Source organism: Formica exsecta, unplaced genomic scaffold (assembly GCF_003651465.1).
Source record: "Formica exsecta isolate Colony F162 unplaced genomic scaffold, ASM365146v1 scaffold72, whole genome shotgun sequence".
In the NCBI taxonomy this organism is placed as follows: domain Eukaryota; kingdom Metazoa; phylum Arthropoda; class Insecta; order Hymenoptera; family Formicidae; genus Formica; species Formica exsecta.
Genome location: NW_021853485.1, coordinates 1,528,852 through 1,547,134, shown reverse-complemented (window position 1 = coordinate 1,547,134; position 18,283 = coordinate 1,528,852). Strand labels below are relative to the sequence as shown.

Sequence of the window (18,283 nt, the reverse complement as noted above, 5' to 3'; positions counted from 1 at the left end):
GATATAAAATAAGATATTAAAAATCTATTTTAATGTAATTAAAAACTCTTAATATACAAACAAAAAAACAAAATATAATAAGAATAACATGTATAAAAAAGAGGTGTGTGTGTCTCTATATAAATTTAAGAATTTATTATAAAAAAAAGAGAGAGATATAAAATAAGATATTAAAAATCTATTTTAATGTAATTAAAAACTCTTAATATATCAATCATCAAACAAAATATAATAAGAATAACATGTATAAAAAAGAGGTGTGTGTGTCTCTATATAAATTTAAGAATTTATTATAAAAATTAGATAAAAAGAGAGAGTTGTCGGTATATATTAGTATTTTATTGCCAATAAATATTCATAAGAATATATAAAACGTTTATAAAGCTTTAACAATCGCATAAGATGAAGTTATGCTTTAGCCGTGTCGAACGTTTTCATCTCGATGTAATTATCGTTAAATTATTGCGGAAATAATCACGTTTATGCACCGATACTCGATTCACGCCGAGTATAAAGCATTTCACGATTTTCCTCTCTCATTCAACAACGATGTGTCGAATGCCAGTCGACGATATTGATCGAAGAGATGATATAAATCAAAGGATTATAAATGTCTAATTATCGTAGCCTGCTGAATAAATATCTCGCTTATATGACGGATTTATATAGAAACTAATCAAATTTTTTATGAACTTTATGAAATTTAACGATGAAAACTCATGAAATAATTTTCTTTAAAAGTAGAGAAAAAGAGATAAATATCTATCGATTCTTTATAATTATATATTGCATAAAAAAATTTTCTATACATGCTTATTTATATGTATATACAATAAAACTGTATATATAATTTTGTACGATAAAATATATATAGTATATATAAGAGAGAGAAACATCGCTTCCTTTTACTAATATTATATAATTTAATTTTAATTATTTTCTTTCTCTCTTTCCAATTTAATCTTGGATCTGATTCTTGTAAGCTATTATTATTTTATTATTATCTTCAGATTCCAAAAAGACAACATCCGCTCTTGCGTTTTGCTATTCTCGCATTTGATCTTTGACATCGCACGCTCCTTTCGATTTCATCGGCATCACGGCGGCCGATTAGAGCCGCGACGGGTTATTAATTTGTTAATTATTCTGCACGAGGATGGAAAACGGAAAGCGGGCGCGGCAGGACGCGTCCTTTCACTCGCGCGAGGATGCCTTGACATTTTGCGACGCGTCCGCACGCGACTGCGAGGATGGAAAGTCGTCAATTTGCTTCATTGCATCCACGCGCGCATCCTTCGTTCGGGCATTCCGTCTCTTAAGTCGAGACTTCGGTCATGCGAGAATCGATCGCGAGGATCGATTTAGCAATCGGAAATTCAAGCGATAAAGAAATCAAGTAAACGAGAAAAAATTGGAACACAATGTTAAAATTGGTGGATATTTTTTGCTAAAGATTGAAAATTGAAAAAGAATTTATAGATAATTTGTTTTATATTTATCTTCTAATTTTATGTGCCGCCATAATATATGTGTGTGTAGGATATATATTTTTTTATATGCGTATGTTTTACTTCTTCTTAAAAAATGTATATTTTTTGTATTACATGGCATAAAATTATAATAAAAAATAATAAATAAAATAATAATAATAATAAATAGAAAAGAAAATAATAAATAAAATTTTGTTTTAAATCTTGTCGCGAATTATAGATCTAAAGTAAGCTTTGGTCATTATGATAAAAAAAAAATTAAAAATAACAGATATCTTTCCTTAAATGATAAATTTTCTTAAAAAAAGGGGATGTAGTTAGTTTTATTAAAAAAATAATATTGTATATTTTTTATAACTTGCTAATACTAGAAATAATTAAGATTTCACACATATTTTCGGACAAGAAAACGTTCTTTTTTCAACTCGTTTATAGAAGTAATTAGCGAACACTCTATTTATGTTTACACCGCATCTCCCCTTTCTGGTTTTTATGGCGGAAGTGACGTGGCAAGGAAGGACTGATGGAATGACGACGGAGAATCCGCTCGTGAGAATCTCGACGGTGAGATTGCGATAACACAACACGATGACGGCGGATGTGTCCGCGAGCGTAAGGATAGCATCCGCGAGGGGCGTGCGATGTATCCCTTCAGGATATAGAGGAGAAGGCGAGCGGAGCCGAGAGAAGCATCTCTCATTCGTTAGATAACCTTTACTCCAGCATTAGCCTCGCTCTCGACCTGCCTGGCTAGCAGAGATACCGGCCACCGTGTTTTCGCGGGGGAAGCGAAGGATTGCCCTTTCATGATTTGCCCCTTTCCCGTGCAAATTGAAAATTACATCGTTTTACAACCTCCCTTGCTGTTTCAGCCTTTAATCCGTCGAACAGCGCGGTCGATATTTTAGAGATAGAAAGTTCAGAATTATATCATACGCGGAAAATCTCTAAATTGCACGCTTTGATAATGCTTTATAATCTGAAAATAGACCACTCAAAAATAGATCCATAAAAAATAAGATGTTTACAAACACATAAACAAGTTATAAAAATAAATATGAAATAAATCCATGAAAATATATTAAGAAGAAAGATTAGATAATTAGATTATATTCTACAAAGTAAAGAAAATAAACAAGTTTTACAAATATTATAAAAATATTCATCTTATATAAAAATCTTAGGGATATACAATTTTCTTATTATATGTAAAATTTTGAAAACATCCACTCTGGAATGTGTATAGATATATCCTATATTTATTATTTACTACAAGCATGAATTTTATGGCTAACATTTATTAATCGTAACTAAGATGCGAGAAACTTATTTTACATATATATACAAAAAAATTATGTGTGTTTTTTAAATAATTTTACACAATTATAGAGCGACCGGTTCGGAATTTTAACGAATAATCCTTGATGTACGAACCTCGTTTCGTTCTTTTTTGTCACGATAGATGAACGAGGATAAGGGCAAATCTCATTGGCAGCCCGACGTGAGATTTTTCGATCGGCGTGATACGCGGAATGCACGTGCACGATCGGCAGCATTCCGCGTGCGCGAGATGCATCCATTCGCGCGAGATTACTCGTGTGGGTCACGCGCAACGTATCATCGTGAATTCCTCGCAGATTCGCGAGCAGTGCCGCTTCGCTTTGCAACGCGATTTCTTCCGCGAGGTGAGACGCCGTGCCCCGGGAAAATTGCGGCAAAGTTGCGCGAGTCGTTCGTACAATTAAACTATCATCGAGGCTAACGACGGAGTTGCAGAACGAAAAGAAACTTGTTTCGAGTTAAGTTTTCCTTCGAGTTGATAATAAATCAAAGTAACCCGTTATCATAGACGCTGGTAATATTATATGAAGTGTAATGAAAATTACATTAATATAAATGTCATGCAAATAAATGGAAGTGTCATGCAAAAAGTATATTGTATGATGCTATCATTAATAAGTTTAAGATAAACTATAATGATTCTATATAATCATTTAATTCCTGCATGGAAATATCAATGAGTAAATAATTATTACATATTATAAATTATCGAGTTGATCGACTTATTAAAGTATTATTTATATTATCGTATTAAAGAGTATATGTACACGGAATATAATAATATATAAGTTATAATATATAGGTCTATAAAAGACTGTAGATTACCGAAGAGATAAGAAATCCAGTCTCTTTCACAGAGTAACTTTCTGTAAAAGTTTATATTAATCTCTTGTTTTTTTGCAAAAAAATGATCGGATCTTATCGAGGGATAAATGTGAACAACAATGATCCTGATTGCCTGTAAATGCCTCGTGGGAGGCCTTATTCGTAATCTTTATCGAGCGATTCATTTCGCGCCAATCGCCGGATCGAGGCGAAAGAGCCGCGAATCGCAAAATAAATGATCCGAAGCGGCCTAACTGCACTCCATTAATTCGTTGTCAACATTCGATGTTCCTCGATGGGAATCGAACCGAGTCTTCCCGCAGATCTGAAAGAACGCGATGATGAATCGACGCTATCGGACGCCTCAGGCCTCGGACGATCGACAAGAGCTAAACTTGCAATTATACCAGAGGTCATACGCTCGATTAAAGCAAATGTCTTTATTTATTGAAGGTAATATTTCACCTGCGTGAAGTTAGCACCCCATTTTTGAAATTTTAAAATTCTAAAGGTTGTTCCAGTTAACCAATCAAACTAATACTTTGGAACAATGTTTAGAACAACTAGAACAACATGGAACAACCTTGAAAAGTTCGATTTTTGAAAAATGGGGTGCCAGGTCAAAAAATTGTATTTTTTAATTTTCCGCGAAAATTTTTATAATATAAATTTGATGTTTTGGAACAATTTAGAACAAGTGTAGAACAACCTGGAACAACCTTTAGAATTTTAAAATTTCAGAAATGGGGTGCTAACTTCACGCAGGTTAATATTTCAGAAAATATAAAATACGATAAAATATAAAATATATAAAATATAAATAAAAATATAAAATATATCCTGTTTCTATAAAATATCAATTTTTTTTAAGACTTGATTAGCGGCATTTAAATATAAATATATAAATGTAGACATTAATAAAAAATTTTTTTTCTAAAACGAATATTTTCTAGAGATATAAAACTGTAATCTTTCCAAGAGATGTAAAACGACTGTTTGCCAATTTTGCTTTTACGAACCCGGATATTCTTTTTCAGCGATAAATCATCGAAACATGAAAGTCAATTGTCTTTTGGACGGAGTGATGATAGACTTAAGACTTAATGATAGAGTTAATTTCCTGAGAGTCTTATCTGTGTCAATATGGTAGTAACTTGAAAGCGCACTCCATTCACACTCATGCATTTTGGAATAATGTAGAATTTCGCCGGAGGCTATGCCCTAAACGAATTAGAAATCGGGGTCTGTTCGACCTCGTTTGGCCCTAACATGCGCGCTGGACCACTTTAACCACTTTTCATCTGCCCACGCCTATCATAGGTATAAGTCGGTGATATCGGATTATACACGATTAGTATTGATTCGATAAAGAAACGCATTGCCCTTTCGAGCATTACATGAACGATAAAATTTGTGGCAGTTGGTACAAGCACGCATATTATATAATTATTAAAATGGAAATTAAGCGAAGTTGGCTTTCTAATTGTAGTGACATGGAGCTTATTTGAATTAATATGTGCTGATTGCAATCACGTGAAATGGAAAAAATTAAAAATTATTATCACTCTACCGTTAAATATTTATTATCTATCAATATTGAAAATAATATAAATATTTTTTAAATCAAAAATACGAGAGAATACGCAAAATTAATAATACTAGCTGATAATTCATGCGGTTAACATACGATTAAATGTAAAAATATTTATTGCAATATTTCTTATTAATGACGAGAGATCAATATATAACGCAATTATTTAATATAAATAATGTGTGTTATATGTAAATGTGCTGGAAATATTCGCAGAGTGAACGTGCTGAATACTCGTCCTGCGTAAGGATCAGTGAAAGTCACCGCCGATCGAAAGTCAGAGAATTCATAATTCATGAAACTTGAATATCCGTAGAATATTGGTTGCCTTTTTTTCATATTGTATTAAAGGTTAATTTCATGCCGAGTAAACTTATTCGCCGCGCGACAAAATTGCGTGCAAATTACGCGATTAGTAATTGTCCGTTGTTACACACTGTCGAGAGCGATCTATATCTTTCGCTAACATTAAAGGTGAAATATATATTCCATAATTCTGATTGTAAATCATTAATGTATTCTCAAAAATCATTGAGATCAAGATACAGATTTACCGAATTAAGAATCTACGGAAAAACAGAGGATTTGTGAAATTAAAAAGCTGCAAAGATCTGATTATAAAAAATAATAGTTGAGGTTTAATTATAAATGTAACAAAAGTTAAGACACTATCTCTTTTCTAAAGACAAAAAAGAAAAATACGACTTTAGAAAAAATTATCATATGGCTATAAATATATATTTGAGATTTAGCATGTAAAAATATAAAAACTCTACATATAAATTACAATTTATATATCTGTATATATAAACTACATATAAGATTCAGAATTTTTGGAAAATATAATATTCGTATGACAATGTCAAAGATTGTTCATATCTGTGATCAAATCAGGAAGCTTTATCGATGGCAGTAAAATCGAAGAAATGCGGAATCCGAGATTTGTAGAATTAATAGCGAGATATATGTATATAAAAAAGTTGTAAGTTTCAATAATATATAAGCGCAGTCTTCAACCTATATTAATTTAAGATGCATGTTGAAGCGAAAAATAAGTATATCTAGAACTTTGCTCACAAAGTTTTCACGAGTGGATCATATTAAATTTACCGATGTACCTTCTACGATTATGCATTAAAACGAAACGAGTACAATGCCTCGGGAAGCAATGGAAGAAAAAGGGATGAAATGTGTGTAGAAAGTGCACGCGATCTCGGAGCAAGGCACCCGGGGCTCTTACGTTAGTGCGCTTATGCGAATTGACGCGTCGGTCAGCTTCCCGGTTGCATCCCGGCTGCTAATCCTTATGTGAACGATACTTTACTTTCACCGGTTACCACCGATCCTTTTTCTTTTCGCCTCCTGCCACCGACGTGTGACGACACCGTGGTCAATTATCCATCTGCCGTACACCGCAATCGCGCGCGGTATCGCGTGCGAAACAAAACGTCGGGGTTGCGACCCGACGTGATCCACGACCGACGTGGCCATATCGTGCAACCGCTCCAAGAACATAAGCGAAGTTCGCACGTGCAAATAATCGGATAAACGGACCATGTTACGCAATTTGAAACTTTAGATGCGTTAGGCAAGCTCAATCATCAAATCCTTAATATCCATTTATGAAAGAAGATATTTATCTCTCGGACGTATTTATTTATAATCTAGTAAAACGCTCAAAATTTGAGTAATAAAGATTTTCGAGAATGCGTTCATAGTGTATATAAACTAGATTTTTTAAAAAATTATTGATATTTATAATAAACATTTTTAAAGGGAGAAATCGTTTTTTCTAAAAATATATGAGAAATCGAGTATTTTATTCCTTCTCTGTAGCTAAATATTATATATATATATATTTATTTGTAAATAAAAAACTTTTTAAACTTTCTAAATTGTGATATTTCTCTCTCTCTCTCTCTTTGCGAGGAAATTATTACAATGTATATTATAACTATCATTAAAAGAAATTTATTATAATCGGTGCAATAGAACTCGAATCTACTATTACCCAACGAAATCGCTTGGCGTTCTCATTACTCATTTAAAATTGTGCTTGCTCAATGTAGATGTAAGAAACGGAGAGAATACCGCTCTTAAAATTCTCGTGTCTCAATATGGAGAACGTCTACGACGATGGAACACTCTCGTCCATTATAAAAAATAATAGTTGAGGTTTAATTATAAATGTAACAAAAGTTAAGACACTATCTCTTTTCTAAAGACAAAAAAGAAAAATACGACTTTAGAAAAAATTATCATATGGCTATAAATATATATTTATTTGTAAATAAAAAACTTTTTACACTTTCTAAATTGTGATATTTCTCTCTCTCTCTCTCTCTCTCTCTCTCTCTCTCTCTCTCTTTGCGAGGAAATTATTACGATGTATATTATAACTATCATTAAAAGAAATTTATTATAATCGGTGCAATAGAACTCGAATCTACTATTACCCAACGAAATCGCTTGGCGTTCTCATTACTCATTTAAAATTGTGCTTGCTCAATGTAGATGTAAGAAACGGAGAGAATACCGCTCTTAAAATTCTCGTGTCTCAATATGGAGAACGTCTACGACGATGGAACACTCTCGTCCCAGATCAAACGAAAATATCCAATCGGTGTAAACTCGTCTCGATCACGGTCTTATGCAATCGCCGCGGACTCGCATAACGTGTACCTAATAATAAAACGCGGAGAAAGAGCGAAAGACGGTTCTCTTCGCTAATATATGTTCAGCTGCGAACGAGGATTGCGAGTGAATAGAAGATGCAACGAGCATGTAGTTACCGCATGTAGTCGAATTCTGATTTTCGATTCGAGTCGAGCGTAACGAGATCGCGATACCATCAAAACATTTCAAGTACAAATCAGAAATTTATATTGATTTAAGAATAAATTTAAATAAAACTTTATGAAACTGCCTTATTAATTATCGAAATGATGTAAATCTATCGAGAAAAAAACCGTGAAAAATTATATATTTATTAATCACTCTGTGAATGTAGAAATTTACGATCTTTTATCGCGGCGTACACCGACGAATCTTGTATTCTATAAAATTTTGCGTGTTTTATAGAAAGCAAACTTTTAGTGATCCGATCGCTGTTGCTACACCTCGTGCACAAAATGACTCGTGATTGACGAGACAGCACGAGCAGATAGAGAAGTTATGAACACAACGGAGGGATCGACGTGCAATTGGGATCTTAATAACTTCGCCCTCGATGATTACACCCTGTCACTAAATAATATCGTAATGATTTAACCCCCGCTCGTTTTCTAATCGTTCGTTTTGCCTGCCACTTAATGACTGTTATCGCGAAAAATAAGAGCAGTTTGCGAGTATATTTCGCGGGAGTTTTATACAAAGAACGCCTTTGACAGCTGAATAGTTGCGAAAAGATATATCGCGTAAATTACGTAATCCGTCGATCGAATAATCACTTTAACGAAATAAAAGATTGATTCTTTCCCTGATTCTCCCGGCACTTACGGCTACTTATGATAGCGATTGTGATTTCGATCTTTTCCATCAATCTCACAAATATCTCGACATATAAATATCGAGCTGTTCACTGGAATACCTGAAAAGCAATTATTAACGCTAATCATATTAAATTAATTCATTGATCAATATTTTTGCTTTACAAGATAATCTTTTGTACCAGCAATTCGCAGGAAAGTAAAGATCCTTGGATATAAAGATTGGATCTAAAGATCTAAAGATTTATACGGTACCAAAGAATCTATCACAAGGTATAGAAACGCAGCGAAGCATTTTCATCGTAATATCGAGACACGATATTACGCCTCATCATCGTACACCTCCGCGATTACAAAGTTACAATCTTCAATGATTCTCTCTCTCTTTTCGCAAGCCGGCAATTAATACGAGTGATTTATCCCGCGCTGTATTAGAACGCGAAATATCCGAGATTACGCTCGCGAGCGCGTTACTAATTACCGATAATTATCGCAGGTGCAACGGCGCACCCTCTTCTCTCTCTCTCTCTCTCTCTCTCTCTCCTCTCTCTTTTGCCAATGGATTCGCCGATTCCGAAGTGAGTTCGCCGCGAGAAAAAAAAGAGATACCACCTGAAACGCGTGAAACGCGCGCAGAGGCAGAAGTTACGCGTTAACCGTCATTAGCGGAGCTCGAGGTTATTGCGTGTAGTATGATTTTATTAATTGCCAGGTTATCGAGCGGACCTGAGCGCACCTGTGCGCCGCATCGCCGCCGTTTGAGCGCAATTAGAAGAAGACGAGCTGAAAAGGGGGACGCGCGCAACCGGCCTTTACCGCGCAAAGGTAGCTATAGCAATATGCAATATCGTGAATTAATGTAGTAGCAAAACTAGTTTCTAACTGGTGCGCGCGAACCGCGATTAGAAATCCTTTCCCATCTCTTCGAACGCGCCGCTGGTCCCTCGTCAAGTCTGACGACTTGTTCTCGACGCGTTCTCCGTGCAACATTGTGTGACTCGCGAAAATGAGAATGAAGTAAGAAAAAGAGATCGAGTTGTCATTACGAATGGATTAATGATGTTGCGTGATAACTTTATTTACCTCAAGCAACATTTGATGCCGTGTATTTGTTTCGATAAATCGAGGAATCTGACGTTAAAAGTCACGTAAAGAGGCATTTGAAATATTGCAAAAATTCAAATGTTTAAACTTTTACGATCCTATGTCGAGGGGATGAAATCAATATAAAGGTTTTTGAGATAATTATCCGCACATTTCTTTAATTATTCGAGCAACAAAGAATAATATAATCGATAAAATATCTTTCTAAAATTTTCATATAAATTTTTCGAAATAAAAAAATTAATTATTTATATTGTGTATTACAGATAATATTAAATTTAAAGTAGAATCTGTGCAATAATGATTTCTACCCATTGATATTAATTTATATGAATATTGTACACAAAGAGAGTTGATTCATAAAATTTAAAACATTACACATATTCCAGTAACATTGTTGCAAAATAACGAGCTTTAATCATCATCTATAAATTCTTTAGTAAATCTCAAGTCGAAGTGTTTATGTTGTTCGCGCTGGTTGATGTTTATTAGAGCAGATATATCATATATCTAAAAATATTCAATAACTGGATCGACCGAGTTTTGAGATAACATTCTGCAATTATGACCTCGAACTGTCTACAATCTATCTTAGATCGAACTATCTCTAATTTGCTTCGCTATTGATCGTCGGTACAAAAAAAATACTGCGGTCTAAAAAAGAAACAAAAAATAGGCGGAGTAAAATGCGAGAGAAACGAAGAGATACAAAAAATAATGCGTCCCCATTGGGCGTTCTACATCAATGATTACGAAATTCGATCTACGGCATAAATGGCACCGAGTAGACGCGCGACACCCTTTCTTAAGCAGCAATCGATCATTCGAAACGGGATCTAACATCTATCCAAACGTATGTCGGGATTCTAGTCAAGAGCGAAAGTGAGGGACATTTCTGAAAGTAGATCACATATACTTCAGAAATATACTTCATCGGACATTAAACAACATCTCGATTTCTCGATCAGCAGTCAGGCGTAAGTTAAAAGATTAACCTATTTAATTAAATGTAATCGCCGTAAAAGCGTCACCAAGATGGGCTTCGACCAACGGACGGACGAGAAGAAAGACGAAGAGAGATGGATTTCTTTTTCTCGTCATCGTACGAATTTTTTCGCTTTTATCGAAAGCTTTTATAAATGATGATTCGCGAAATTTTCAGATCGATAAGATGACGAGGACGGAACGGGCTATAATGCACCGTGCTGCAATTGAAGGACGTAAGTGGAGAAATAAACCACCACTTCGATTAACCGGCGACGTTTCGATCGATTTCATCGCGCTCGTTTTAATCTAGATATAACGATGATGCGAGAAGTTTTATTATAATACGATGCAATTTGCGATCATAATAATAGAGATCGCGAAACTCAAAGGAATCTCGTAAAAGTTCCGGGATCTTAAAACTCATAGACGAACAGAAATTAGAATTTATATATAGAATAATATGAACAAAGGGAGATACGGACAGCCGATTGAAATAGACTAAGACACGAATTTTTAAAATATGAAAAAAATGCAAATAATATTATTTGTTTAATATTTTAATGACGTTTAATTAAGTTAAGATAAGTTAATAGGAATAACGTTCCTGAATATCGCCAAGCTTATATGCAATGTATATAATTCTAATTTAAATTTAAACAAAATAAAAATTTTTGATAACAGCGAATAGAAAAGTTATAAAAACATTTGTAATATTATGCTTCTATATTTATATTTTTTTATGTAAATGTCACTAACAACAAGTTGAATCTATTAAAGACTTACAACTTCAAAAAAATAAAAAAAAGAGATTATATTGGCATGTAAATACATTGACATTGTATTAAAATTGATATTTTAAATAGATGTTTTTAAAAAGTAGTCTCCCTTCTAATGGGTTGAATGGTAAGTTCGTGCCGTTTTTTGCTAACAGATGAAGACCGAAAAACGGCACGAACTTCCCGTTCAACCCATTAGAAGGGAACCCAATATATAATTTAAAATATTTCGTATTTCTTTTTTATGTAGTTTAAAAAAATAAAAGAAGAAGACGAGAACACACAAAGAAGAGCTCGAGTGAACGTGATTACAGAAGTGAATACCTGCGAAGACGTTCACCGATCCATACGTGCAGCACGCGATCTATCGATTTATCTCTCCCGGAATTACCCTATACGATATTTATAACAATTTTCTATCGATTGATCAGGCATCTACTCTTGGAATATCGTCGATCGATTTTGGAATACCCTGTACGGAAGTAAACCGATTATCGTACCCCGTTAACTACATCTTACAACTTACAACGCCATTAAAATTGCACGACGAGTTTCCAGCATCCAGACCGACCGACCGGTCCAGGGAATCGCTTCTCAACGTCGAAGGATACCTATATCGTCGATATCGATAGATCGCGTGCTGCACGTATGCGTCGGTGAACGTCTTCGCAGGTGTTCGCTTCTGCAATCTCACGTTCACTTGAGCTCTTCTTCATCCTTATCTTCTTCTTCTTCTTCTTCATTTCCACGTGAGCAGCCAGCACGAAGATTCCTCGCGTATCGTCGTTTTGAAACAACGAGTAAGAAACAGCAACATAGTTGAGCAAGAAACCTATGCCGGCGGCTATACGTATAAATTCTCGATCCTTACGGATCGTGAATCACGTTCTCCAACGGAAACTGTTGTTATGCATTTGATCCGTTAGCGCGCTAACGGATCAGATCAAAAATCATTTTCCTCTTACGCAGTAATTATGTGATGCCGTAATAAGCTATTTTCAGAACACTGTGAGATAATTAAACCTGTATTTAAAGATATAAATGTTTTTATATAGGAGGAATGTTTTCCATATAGGAGGAATGTTTTTCATATAACGTCAAGCTCGAGAAAACTGAGATCTATCGATTATAAAACAATCTTGAAATTATATCGCGAATAAAAATATGTATGATATATATGATAAATTTTTCGAAAGATACAAAAATCTAAAAGATATATCTAAAAATCTCTCTCTCTCTCTCTCTGTCCTTATCTTTCAGATAATTTTGAAACGTCCTTGCGGCCAGATTTAGACATTCTGTGTTATTTAAAATCCCCCGTGGCACAAATCAAGGAGGACGAGAAATTTCTTATATCAGATAGCCTTACTTCTCCGCGAATCTCCTGGACGCAAGAAGTCCGATCCATTAATCTTTCGCAGTGAGTGACGAATTCTCTATATAGTTACATAAACTACCATGCCTCTGAGTTTATTATGACGAACGATTACTGTGCTACCGTGTCGCAACGGATTACAAAGAGCAGATCAAATTTAAAGCGCTTACACACGATGCCATCGGCTAGATCTTCGAAGGTGAAACACTGTGGGGGGACAAGCCATATCTCGCAGCCCAAATATAATACTGTTAAAAAAAGATTGTTACACATTTCACGACATTTGGCTATCAGAGTAACGAACACGCTTATTGCCGTGCGCGATAATAATCGATGTCGGGTGGTAGTTGTCCTTCGGTGCCCAATTGGATTTAATTTATGATGACCATTCGTAATCAGATAGGGTAAAACGTGAGGAGAGCCCGCGGTGCTCATTACTGGCACGACGAAATAATAGGTTTCTCTATCGCCGATCTACGAAAGGATCCATGCCTCGATATGCTCGAACATAAAATTCCTCTAGAATATCTACAACTATTTATCATATATTCACTTTTCACTTTCCGTTGAATAGAAATATGCGATGTATGAGGTATAACTAGAAAAGATTTTTCAACATTTACTTATGCGGATACAATTTACTTTTAATTTTTTTCTTACAATTAATTCATAAACATTCAAAGGTAAAAGCGATAAGTATCATAACTTTCTATGATTCTCCGCTACGATACGTTCTAAGAATGTTTATATCGCGATATGTGATTTTTCTCGCGACGTTGATTTCATTAATCACGCGTTATGTTAAATGGCTCTCGATTTGCATGATTCCTCGGAAAAGAAAATACTCTCGATCGCGCATCTGTAATATCAGAGATCATTCATTTATCGACGTTCCAGATGTTTCGCGCGCCCAAGCTGCACAAAGATAAAAACTGAAAAGGAGAGGAAAAAAACCGTGGGAAGGAAAAAAAGAGAAGGACGAAAACGAGAGCGGTCCAAGTTTCTCCGACCCAGATTTTCGCTTTGCCATAATCACACACGACGCGTTTAAATGGCAGAAGTAAATGAAAAAATCCCAGACGCATCGCGCATCTGCCCGGCGCGCGAGCGCACCTGTGCGAAAGACGCCCGATACGTTTTCCCATTAATTAAGCAGATACGAGCAATTTGCCAGAATCACGTAACACGTGGGCCCTCGTCCAGTTGGATCTTCCTTCAATCTCTGAAGTTCAGCTGGCGCCACTTCGCGCACCCGACTACGCCGTACTTTCGATTTTCTTTCGGTCTTCTCACACGCGTCGCGCGTCTCCGTGAAACGAAACGTATACTTAATATAAATCTGTTCTTAATTTGTGCTCTCTCATGGTTTGAATTATCCTTCAAATTATACAGAATCACCTGTCTGACTGTTTGACCGAAATAACAAGTAAAGAAATGAGATACATACAAATTGCGATGTCCCTTTTGTTAGAAAAAGAACTCGTTAATATACTCGTTTTTTCATTTTCCAATTGCTTTCTCAGAGCATTTACATAATTGTATTTCAAAAAATCGATCAACTTAATGAGTGGATATTATAAATAGAAAAATAGATAATTATTTAATTTAATATATAACAAATACATATAAAATTACGCGTAAATTTTCCCAGCTATCCTTTTCAACGGCTTCAAGAACATTCTAAATTTCGCAATCTACCTAAAGAAGGAATACAACTTATAAAAAATTTAAATTTCTTCTCTTTATAAGTAAAGTCTCGATACCGAAAGAGGGTTAAGTAATAGCTAACCTTGTCTCAATATGATATGATGACGGCGGAATAAAAGCCGGCGAGCAGCCGGCCGAGCAGGCAGAGATTGTCTGAAAGAAGTTTTAAATGGAAGAATTATCTGCGCGCGGGACCGATCGAAAACACGGTTTTGCATATCAAAGCTGTTACAAAGCGCAATCGTGTACGACGGCCGCCAGAAAGTCGGCGGGATTATGCGGGCCGTGGGCCAGATTATTCCGGCCGTGGAACATGATATCCTTTATGCAAATTTTGTGGGTGCGTGCGTGCGTGCGCGCGCAATATCCGTGTGATGGTGAGCACGACATTGTGCAACCCGATTAAAGTCGATAAAAAAAAGTCAATTAAGAAACGGCGAACGCAATTACGCCGAGAAATTTCTTCGCGATCCCGACGTCGCGATAAATTAAAAAATGCCGGCTGCGCATTGTTTGCGAATGTGATTGCAAATAGTATTTAGATCGCGATGGTGATATTTTTGCATAATGTAAAAGGATATTCTCTCGATAAAAGTGTAATTCAATTACTCGATTCTCTGCCGAATCGAATCACTGTATGTATAAAATAAGATTATTTTATGTATGAAAAAAATAATAGCTTCGTTTCGATATATTATGATATTGATTATGAATGTTATTTGTTTGTTATCTTATCTGTTATGTAATATTTTCTATCGTTCAGATAATGTAAAAATCGTAACTCTCTCTAGAAAAATTTTATTCAATTTTGTATTATGTAAGAAGATAATTTTACGATTGTTGACAGAGATAATTCTCTAAATTACTCAATTCTATCAAGTCAAAATATCGCAGAAAAAAATAAAACTATTTTATATTTTAATTACATATAAAAATAATAAACATTTTTGCTATACAATGTAAGCAAAAGTGATGTAAGAAAATAACAGAAGACGTAAATAAAGAAAAATATAAGTTATAAGAAGAGAGATAATTATAGCAAAAAGACATTGCCATGATGATCAAGCTTGAAATCAAATACTTCTCTTTTTTTTTCCTTCGTGCAATCAATTTGCGGAATTCAGGTAATGGGTATAAAAACATCGAACTTTAAAGATCGTTTCTGATTCCACACAGGTGTGGCTTGGCCAAACGACTTAATAAAGGTGTACGCAATATCGCAATACGCATAATATACGCATATAACGACGATTACCATCGATGGAGAGTAAAAAAAATTCATTAGCATGAACACGATTGTCCTTCACGATTGTATCGATTCTGCGTTTATCGCGCGTTCCGTCTCTCTTTATTTTTCGACACGGGACTAACTTTCGGTTTCATTTCTCATGATCTCGGACTTTCTCGACGAATCAGTTATAATTATGTAAGAACAAAATGACAAAAATTACATATAAGGCGATTTATGCGACGAAAACGTATTATTTGAGCGATCAAGAAATGACGAGTTTCAATGCTAATTGGATAAACGCGGCAGAGAATTTAATCGATTAATCTTCTCTAACTTGCTCGAAGAAACTTCTACTTCGTTAAAACTTTATGCTTTATTCGCTATATAATAATGCAAAAAATATTGGTATTTTTTGCTATAAAATTACAAAAATATTAAAAAAACTAATAAAAATGATAAAAATTTAATTATTGAGATTGTTTAAAACATAAATAGACTTCTTTAATTGAAAAAATTCCTAATAGATATTCAAATACTCTCTCCCCCTCCCTCTCTCTCCCACTCTCTCTCTCTCTCTCTCTCTCTCTTTGTTTCTTTGCTACATTACATAAAATTATAAAAATTCTAACTGCTTATATAATACATATCAAGGTATAAATAGCAATAAAAAACGGCAGCCATCAATTAGTATCAGCGGAAAATGTTATCGCGCTATTACCCTGATTTATATCCTGCATTACGAAAGGAATGTTGGATTTGCATCATCACAGATTTATGTCTGCGAATACCCGAATGGAATCAACAAGGTGATACGTCGAACGAAATTGGCGTTAACTAACCCCTGAATAAAAGGACATGGAATCAACAATATGCTTACGCACGCTCATGCGTGAAGGTATTAAATCATGAGATTAATAATCGGCGTTCACGGTCATTGCACGCAACCTGAACGCAACCAAACTCGCTTCTATTTACGGCGACTAATGCGCTTGGCATGCGTTTTTACAATTAGCTGATAATATCGGTACTTGTAACTCGGGGGATCGACAAAAGATCAGCGAGAAGTGGAACCTGACGTAGAAGCAAATTTTTTTTCTTTTTACGCAAGTCGGTTAATTTGAACAAATTATAACGACAGCAAAGAAATCATAAAAAAGGAACTAATGCAAGAATGATTTTCAGTATAAAACGCAGATAGTTTGTAAACAAATTGTTTACTTAAACCTGAAATAAAAATATTTACGAAAAAAACATCAAAAAGCATATCTTCTCAAATTACAAATTAAAAAAAAAAAGTTTTTTAATTAAAATTTACAAAATCATATTATATATTATATTATATATTTTATTCATTTTAAAATTAATTTTTTTTTTTAATTTGTTTATTTTTTATTGTAAAAATTAAGTGGAAAAGTTGAAGATATAGCAAAATTTTATTCTTTGTTTCTAATTTGCTATTACTCTTTAAGAGAATTATACATACAAAAAGAAAGCTTAGTTATATAGAGATATTTAGCATTAAAATTTAATAATCAAGAACGCTGCAAAAAATCGACATTTGCAAAAAATAAATAATGTAATAAAAAATTGAAAAAAGATAGAAATTTAGCGTTTATCGTATTCGAGATATGTAATATTTGCAAAAATTCTTATTAGATATATTCGCATCTTATATGTATCTTACTTTGAAACGATAAAATAATACAAACGTAGCACTTTGTGTTTGTGGTGATAAAAGAAAATAAAAAGTACAAAAATAGAAAAGTACACACCATTACGAATAACGCTACATATATTCTTTCCAACCGCGCTCTCTCCTCTTCCTTCTAGAATCTGTGTAATATTATCAATAATATATCATTAAATTATTGCGCTTCAATATATTATTATCTATTACGCTTATGTCATTTTCGTTACAGGAAATGTAAATAAAAATGCAGTTGCAAAGTACGAATATATTACTCGCCGAATCTATCGAACACACATACCTCGTCCCGCAAAATTTGCCGCCATATCGATGAGTGTCGCTCGATAACCTCGCGATGAACATTTCGGCGAAAAAACGCATATCGCGTTCCAGAGCCGCCCTCGTTGCTCATTTATATACTCGTCTCGATTCGCGTTTGTCAAATCCAGTCTTGTCCGCCGCAATTCGCGATAACCTTCGCCAAAAAGACTTGCCGAATCCGAAAAGAATCGGTTTTAAAATCGCCGACACTCCCGTTTGCGCACATCGCGCCGATAGATAGATACGTTCGAAGGAGCTTTCAGGTTCGTCCGCATGAACGCAACGGAAGTCCGCTTTAAAAGATGGACCCCCGCGGTGCCACTCAAAACACCGGACAATATCGTGTCCTCGAGCTACACG

At 34.7% G+C, this 18,283-nt stretch overlaps 1 protein-coding gene and 1 long non-coding RNA gene across 2 annotated transcripts in view; one reads left to right on the top strand and one right to left on the bottom strand.

Annotated features, from left to right (window-relative positions):
* The window catches only part of LOC115243485, an 86,044-nt gene extending 67,880 nt beyond the window's left edge, over positions 1 to 18,164 (bottom strand). The window contains exon 1 of the long non-coding RNA XR_003885234.1: positions 17,904 to 18,164. This is a non-coding gene — a long non-coding RNA (uncharacterized LOC115243485). The remainder of the gene's footprint in view (positions 1 to 17,903) is intronic.
* An 8-nt stretch (positions 18,165 to 18,172) lies between these two features.
* The window catches only part of LOC115243484 (cilia- and flagella-associated protein 251-like), a 1,740-nt gene continuing 1,629 nt past the window's right edge, over positions 18,173 to 18,283 (top strand). Inside the window, exon 1 of the mRNA XM_029820542.1 lies at positions 18,173 to 18,278. Coding sequence (XP_029676402.1) covers positions 18,197 to 18,278 — 82 coding nt within the window. The 5' untranslated portion in view covers positions 18,173 to 18,196. The remainder of the gene's footprint in view (positions 18,279 to 18,283) is intronic.